The 8,562-nt window shown below is 35.9% G+C and overlaps 1 protein-coding gene and 1 pseudogene across 1 annotated transcript in view; one reads left to right on the top strand and one right to left on the bottom strand.

Moving 5' to 3' along the window:
• The window catches only part of LOC111366292 (60S acidic ribosomal protein P3-like), a 3,494-nt gene extending 3,236 nt beyond the window's left edge, over positions 1 to 258 (top strand). Inside the window, exon 3 of the mRNA XM_022987021.1 lies at positions 11 to 258. Within this exon, the coding sequence (XP_022842789.1) occupies positions 11 to 85 (75 nt within the window). The 3' untranslated portion in view covers positions 86 to 258. The remainder of the gene's footprint in view (positions 1 to 10) is intronic.
• Positions 259 to 1,574: 1,316 nt separating this feature from the next.
• Positions 1,575 to 3,403, bottom strand: LOC111366291 (annotated as a pseudogene).
• Positions 3,404 to 8,562: the final 5,159 nt, after the last annotated feature.

The following is an 8,562-nucleotide window of genomic DNA, read 5'->3' as shown; positions in this document are numbered from 1 at the left end:
TGCAGCTGAGGCACCTGCTGCTGAGGAGAAGAAGGAAGAGAAAGAGGAAAGTGACGATGACATGGGATTCTCTCTCTTTGATTAGTATAATTTTTTCACATTGTTGCCTACTGAATGTTACTACTTGGTTAAGCTGGAATTTTGATTATGAGTTATGGGTTTATAGACACTGCTTGCTTTTATTGGTTGTTGAATAATTATGGTAAAAGATTGTTTATGCTTAACTGCATTTTCCAGTAGAATTTACCTCTGTATAAATTTGTGTGGCCATGGATATGCATTTTCCTTTTTGCCTTGTATAGGCTTTCAGCTTCCTTATATGATTTTGTTTTCGCTTGTGGGGGCGGTGAAGAAACATTTCAATCTTTATTACTAGATAGTTAACAACAGGTGCATTCATGTTGATTATTCATCTAAAAGGTAACCTATCTTATATCTGATATTTCCTTACAGCCTGCATTTTAGCTGTGCCCTTGATGTCTTCTAAGCTCAGCTTGTCTATTGCTTTCCTCTCGCCTCAATTGGTTCAACCCAAAACTTAACTAGAATCTTCAAAACAATTCAATGTTAGGCAGGTGGGTTATTGAAAATATGGAGCGTGACGTCATTCCAATGCTTAAGTTGTTGGTTGTTTTCTACTAGGAAGGATGATTAATGTGGTGCTTGAGTCTCATTATTTTGAAAAAATACATTCTTAAATAGTTATCTTACATCATTTCAACAACATATTTTTCAATAAAATAATATTATACGCAAATTTAGAACGTTTTCATAATTTTTAATCATACATTCTCTATCAATCTACTATTCCAAAATACATTCTTAAAAAATAATGTGGTTCAAATACATACTGAATTCTGAATTACACTTTTGCATGATGATGTCCTTGAATATATAGGATGGGGTGTAGAGTCGGTAGCTTGTTACAGCGAGAGAGTTACATACATGCAATATATTTTTTTCAATACCAAGCAGCTGGGATCCTGAGATATACATTTAGTTCTAGAACAATGTTGTAGCTACATGATTTTTTGACAGAAAAATCTTACAAACAATTTATGGCGCGGCATCATTGGAAGATGGAAAAAATAGGAAAAAAAAAAAAAAAATAGTCCAATCATGTTTTGCCACATTAGTATTGATACAAGTTCTGTTAAAATTTTCGTGTACTCGTGACTTTATTCTCAGTTCTGAACTACTTATGACGACTTTAGGACTGACTGGCTTGAGAAATATTAGTTGCTGTGGTAAAAAATGTGGACGCAACTCTCCATACTGTGTCCACTCCTCCACTCCCAATCCAGCTTTCTAGATGGCCTTGGTGATTTCCATGTTAGCACTGTAGATATCGAGGTTTGATTACAATCTTCTTGAATTCAATCTTCCACATCACGAGCGAGCTAATTATGTGATTACAATGAATATCTCTAACCATTATGAATTTTTTGATTAAAAAGAAAATAATAAAATCTAAATCCAATTGTGGATTACCGAGTCTATAAATCTTCTCTGATAAGTGAAATTGTAGATTAATATTCAATCTTTATTTTGAATAGAACTATGCAATATACAAGGAAAGTAGTACAATACTGGGAGACATAATTTCCCAATGAGCCTTGCCAACAAACCTACTAGGGTACGCATCAAGTTTTCTATATTTTACATTGTTTTGAAAGCTGAAATCATTCATTCATGAGCATTCAAGTACACAAGTAGTTTCTAGGCACAAGACAAAGTGCGTTTTTCTTGTGTACTGTAATTCCTGGCAAAACATCAGAGTCAATGTCTTCCGCTTTCATCCCACGAGGCAATTCCCAGTCGAATGAGTAAAGAAGATTGGCGAGTGCAAGCTCCACTGTTACAAGTCCTAGAGACATTCCGGGGCAATTTCTTCTACCAGACCCAAATGGGATCAACCCGAAATCCTGACCTTTGATGTCAACAGCACTGTTTAAGAATCTTTCAGGCCAGAATTCCATTGGATTTTCCCAATACTCAGGATCTCTTGCAATGCCCCAAGCATTGATGTAAACTAAGGTTCTGGGCTGGATTTCATATCGCTGTATAATGCAGCTTTTCATTGTTACTCGTGACTTTATTCTCAGTTCTGAACTGCTTATGGCCACTTTAGGACTGACTATAATCTAAAACTCTCCTTTATTACTGCCTTTAGATAGGGAAGTTTCTCCAAATCATCTTTGTCCACTCGGCCTTTATTTCCGACCTGATATCTGATTTCTGCTTGCACGTTCTTCATCGCATTCGGATTCTTTATCAGGCTTGTCATTGCCCAAATTATTGTTGCTGCACTCGTATCCGTTCCTGCAATAAATATATTCTACCAAGCAGCACAAAAATTCACTTTAAGTTAGTGACTCATTTAAACGTCTAAAGATAAATTTAGTCGTCATCATTATCAAAAGCTGATAAATTACCATCAGTACTGCTTTTATATGATCCAGGGTGAGCTCGACAGCACAAGATTGTTGTTCTTTGAGCTGGATCAAGAGATCAAGAATATCCTTATTCGTTGATTTCGACCTACTAGGCTTCAAGTGCTCGTCGATGAGTTTTTGATAGAATGAATCCAAGTTTCGGAACGTCTTCTCGAGTCGAGTTGCCATACCAGAGAGTTTATCCACCCAACTAAATGAAGGTAAATAATCAGAAACAAATAAGCCACCCAGCATCGCGTCAGCTTCATGCGTAAGTTCATGAAACTTCTTAATTTCTGATTCCTGACCATCAATCTTCTTTCCAAAAGCAATTCTACAAATTAAACTGCTTGTGAAAGACAATACTGTTTCACTTAAGTTAGTAAGATGACCATGATTTGAACGCGCCAAATCTGAGATCCTTGTGATCATACGAAAAACTTCGTCTTCCTGAAGAGAGGTAAAAGATTGCACTTGTTTATTGCTTAAGAGATGAAGAACACAGATTTTTCTAATTTCCCTCCAAGATTCACCATAAGGCGCAAAGGCTACATCCAAGCCATTATACGATAGCTTTTGAAAGCTAATAAATTTAGGCCTACTACTGAAAGTAAGATCATGGGTTTTAAGTACTTCTTTGGTCATTTTTGCTGAAGAAACCTCAAGTACTGGAACAGAACCAAGCTTCATGGACATAAGAGGACCATATTTCTTTGCAAGTTGCCATAAATATAGATGAGGAGTGGCAGGAGCAAATTGGAGCAGATTTCCAATGAAGGGGATACCTGGAGGACCTGGTGGAACAAGGTTTTTCTTCACCAATCTTTTCTGGGTCAAAATCAGGAAGAATAAAATAACAGGTAAAGACGGTAGTAGGAAGAATAGGATCATTTTATTCTTGATTCGGATATGAAAATCACAGTGCCCTTAGTCTATATTGGGTTAGGCATGTATGTGAGATTTTTTCTATATATATACATGGAGATTTCTATTTTCGCAAAAAAAAAAAAAAAAATAGGATTTTTGTTTTTATTGCTGACTATTAATAGCTTTGCCAGAATTGTATGTGTGATAAGATCGGGGCAGCAATAACATATTGGTTTGAGTCTATCCCTAATCAACTAGTTTCCTTTTGTTCGAGTTATGGCGCCTGCCCCCACTCGCTTATCGAAAAGTCTGCTAATTTTTTTTTTTTTTTTAATTCAATAAAAGGTTGTAACATTCTAGAAAATTGCAATACGGCAATATAAAAATCAGTCTTAAAAAAACTTGTTCTCCATAAGAAAATCTCGTACATAAATGAGTAATTATTGCGTAGTCAAGTTTATTTTGAAACGATTAAACGACTAAGAAATCTCTCAAGATATTTTTTTGTCATACTACAGAGGAATATTAATGGAACTAGGTTAGTAGTACCCACACTAGGAATTATTTTCGTATTTATGTGGATAAAGGAGTACAAATTTATGGGCAGACATGCACTAATTAAAGGATACGACTGGTCCTCTATCTTTTCTTTATGCACGTTTTATACTGGCTGCTCTGAAGAATTCAGAAAGAATATGCAATTTAGGACTGCAAAAATAAGTTGCTGCTAAATGTGCTTATCTTACCAGAAGTAACCTTTCCATGAGCGATGATGGATTCACAAGTAATCGTTATCATCCACCCGCTTTACAGTAAAGTCCCCATTTATTCCAATTGAATTCTGCGAAATCAAGTTCTTTACTGGAATTAGCCATCTCTAAATACCCGTCAGAGACGAGGATCCCTCAACCAGGGACACTTGCTCCGATACCATTATTGTAAACAAATGGTGGTGAAATTGTCTTTAAAACCAACTTCTGAAGAACGGTGTTTAATGTGCTTACAAATCCAGAAGACAAAACTCCCACATGCAACATGGGATTCAAGAGTAATTGCTGCAGCAATACTCTTTTTGCGTATCTGATCGTTCAACATAAATTCGACCTCATGAACGACAACAAAAATTACAGGAAAAAAACAGAAGCTACCTTCTACTTCACAGGTTGTAGTGTATATGGGGAAGTCAGGAATATTAGATAGCCACGCAAGAGAATTATTATTATTATTATTATTTTGGAAAAATATTATCATCTACAAGCTGCACACACCAATACATCCACACATTGGAGTTGTGTGGAAGAATAATATATCGTTTATGTATTCTGAACTTTACATGTTAACCTAGTAATATGCAGAGAAACTTCTGAACATGGAAGCTGAAATGATAGGTCTGAGGCCAATTAGAGCAAGAATGGAAGCTGCGGATGTATATGATCTGGATCACTAGGATTCTAATGTTTGAATTTCGGAATGCATATAAAATAAGTTGTAAGAGAAAATTTATCATGAAGAAGATAAAAAATCATGTCATGAGATTGCAGAAAATAATTTTTTTTTTTTTTTTTTGTTTTTGGATTCAAGTCATAAGAAAACCATGAAGCAATCTGTCGTCTCTCTAGAATTATTTATGAGCAGCCTTTATCAAAGTTGGTGATCTAGTCGTCAGGAATCAGGAATTTATTGAGACGACAGGTGTGGGTGCCATCTTCAAAGTGATATTTCTCTGTTCCATGTTGATGATAAAGGTCTAACTTTTCAGTCAAAAGTAGTCCTCCAAAGCAAATCATGGAAATTCGAGAATATGAACTGTCGGCTGCTGAAATTTGTTATACATACACACAGGGAAATTGGTGGCTGGAATTAATGAACTGGTGGCTACAAGTGAATTAGCAAAAGACAAAAAAAGGCTCTTCTTTTATGTCTGTAGCCGCCCATCTCAGTTTTAGAAAATGCCAAAAGTTCAGACATGCTGGAAAGACAGAAAAATTTGGTACAATCCATCATCGCCTTTTAAACAATGGGAAATTGTAGGCTTGATCCATATATTGCCAGAGGCTTGGTTTCAGTGAAAAGTTGGCCGGCTCTCTTGTTTTTACAAATTTTATTCTTGAGGAAATTTCATATAATGTCCAATTTAACCTAGTTATTTATAAAAATGTCCACAATTTTTTCAATGTCCATTTTCGAATTATTTAGACAAAAATATCCCTGTTAGGAAATTCTATTTCCACGCCCAAGACTCTTGGTTTATTTCCACCCAAATTAACCCCAATTTCATAATCCTCAAATTTCAAATTGATTACATTTACTTGCTGTGAAATCTGAAAGAGTGATTGGGAGGGATCTAGAGCGATTTCGTGGCTGAAGGAGAAGGAAGGGGTCGTCGATCAGCGATTAGGTTTGGGCGAAGCTGAAGGGAAGAGAACAGTAGGTCGGCAACGTAATAGCATTTTCTGTAGAATGTGAGCCATTTCTCTTCTCTCTCTCTCTTTCTTTTTTTTTTTTTTTTTTGGTTTTGTTTTTGTTTTATACCACTGCATCCATGATTTATCATCTATGTTATGTGAATTGTGAATGTTGAAAATTTTGAATGTTGAGTTTGAGTTGAGTGTTGACTTAGATTGTTCACTGTTGCACTGTTGTCTATTATCTGTTGGAACTTGGAAGACGAAGTTGGAAGTTGGAAGTGCTTGGAACTTAGGTTTGGCCGTTTGGGTCACTTTGAAAAAATATTTGATTTTCGGGTGTTTTTCTAAGTCAAGATTTACTGTTATTGGGTTTATTTGTATTCCAAGAAAATCACATGGTGATGAGTCGACAATAATGATTAATCCCAATAACTTCCCAAACCTTGAGACCAAAAATGACAGTATTCTTAGAGAGTTCCGCATTCAAATCAGAAGCCATATTTAGGATGTCAAACAACCTGCAGGAATTTGTAAAAACCCTATTTCATCTTATTTCATTTCAAACTCCTAAATGAATTAGCATCAAGATATGTATAAGATCCATTTGTAAAAATCCTATTTCATATCTCACATCATTAAGTTACATGATTAAGTCATAGGAAAAATACCTATAATTAATTGCACTCTGTAAATAAATTCAATAAAATAAAGAAATCTCATTTACATATATATTGAATAACTTTTAATATTATTTAATCAAATTTTAATAAACAACTGGGCTATTATGATTGTTGATTGTTGACGGTCAATGGATAATGGTCAACCTCCACCCTAACTAGACTTTGGTGTTGGATTCGCCATTGAGCAGGGTATAAGATTTTAGAACTACCCATTCTCTATTTTTGCTTCAATAACATGAACTATTTTAAAATATTTTGGTATTAACCGAGGTTTGTTTTAATTTCAACAATTAAAGAGCTTAGTTTAGATATAGTATTTTATCAAACCACTGTATTGTAAAAATCATTTTTCTTTTACTGCATTATACAAAAGAATGCTATATTTGATTTTGTTTGTACGTTCTCATATTATTTGTTAAAGTGTTATTTTTATTTGTTTTGATTTGTAGATAAGTATGACACACCGATATAAAATTTCGGAGGAAGAATGTGTTCTGGCCCATGTATCGCGGTGAGCAACACAAAATACAATCAGTTTTCCTCAACAAATTGGATCCACAACAAAAGCTTCAGTTGGAGGAGAGTTGTATAGGACATGTTGAAAGGTTACCGGAGCTGAAACTATCTGTTCAATTAATTCATGAAATGGTAAACAGATCGATGGTCTGTCGAAAGCGATTTGAGACTTGGTTCAAGGTGAACCAAATGTTTGCACGATTTGGACTATCAGAGTTCGCACTAATTACTGGCTTGAAGTGCGGTACAGTGCCTAAAGGTACTGAAGTTGATAAAATCCTAGAGAAAACCCGTCTACAGGATAGAATGTTTGCTAATATCGACCAGATAACTTGTAGCGACATGGAGAAATTTTTTTGAAATGTGCTAACCGTAACGATCGTTACAAACTTGGTTTGGCACTAGTTATTGAAGGGGTATTTAATTCAAGAGATCGAAATGTAGGGATATATCTAACAACTCTCTCCATCGTTAAAAACTAGAATTTCTTCAATGCCTACCCATGGGGGATAATATGGTGTCAACTTCTCATCAAATCACTGCTACGTGGATGGGGAAGAAAGGCGGACATGGCAAAAGTGAACGATTGTGACAGGATGACTTACACGATATACGGATTCCCTCTTACTGTCCAGGTATACATCTATTTTGATACATTTAAGTTCTTTTCATTACACATTGTTATTTATCTCTAAATATGTTTATTACTATTATAAATGTCATGCAAATTTGGGTGTACGAGACAATCTCGGAGTTGGGAGTTCGATTCTTGAGTAAGACTTGTGATGATGCCCCGAGGATGCTACGGTGGTCTAGCACGAAACAACCTCATTCCCGAACATATTCAGATTTTTTTAAGAAGATAGATATAAGCGATTTACATACGTAATTGCCTTACACTTTCGCAATATATAATATTTCATTTCGCCTATTTTTTCTTCCCTTGTAGGTGCCTTTGTGGATAACGTTGCGCGCAACTGTTGCAAAATAATTATAGCCGTACTTCACCAATCTAGTTCCGTTGGAAGACGCAGCTGACCCTGATCTAGATGTTCTTGTTGCTCAATCAATAGAAATACAAATTTGTCCAGTTGAAGATGATGTCATACGGAACGATGACAACAACCATCAACTAAATAAATCCTAGAGAGGCAACAAAGGTGGACCATGTCATCGAAGTTTGCATCACGTTGAAGGCAAAGAAGAAGAGCATGGGGATCCGATCATCGAAAAGTCAGCGTCTTTAGATGAGATAAGAGCTATCTTGAACGAACAACGGGAGGCATTTGAGAGTAAGATGGGCGATTTGAGGGAAGAGATGAACACAAGATTCGCTAGTCTCCAAAATGATTTGGGAGGTCATGTGTGTGGTTTGAGAAATCATGTCACTGATGAGATCAATGTGCTTTGACGAAGGTTTGACAAAGTTGCTACAGAAATTGGGCAACACAATGTTATTGCTGAGTATGATGGATTTGGTCATAACGATCACGATAGAGACAAGTCTCGACATGATGTTTTGACTCCCAATATTTTTGCTGATAGACAAGATATCGGAGAGGCAATCGAACCAGTTGTTTGCAATATCTCTGATGTGTCCATAACGTCGGGAGGTGGGGTTGGGGTACTTGGGTCAATATACGTTGCTTGTGATAT

The sequence above is a fragment of the Olea europaea genome, chromosome 17 (assembly GCF_002742605.1).
Source record: "Olea europaea var. sylvestris chromosome 17, O_europaea_v1, whole genome shotgun sequence".
Taxonomy (NCBI): domain Eukaryota; kingdom Viridiplantae; phylum Streptophyta; class Magnoliopsida; order Lamiales; family Oleaceae; genus Olea; species Olea europaea.
This window is presented reverse-complemented; position numbering and strand designations above follow the sequence as displayed.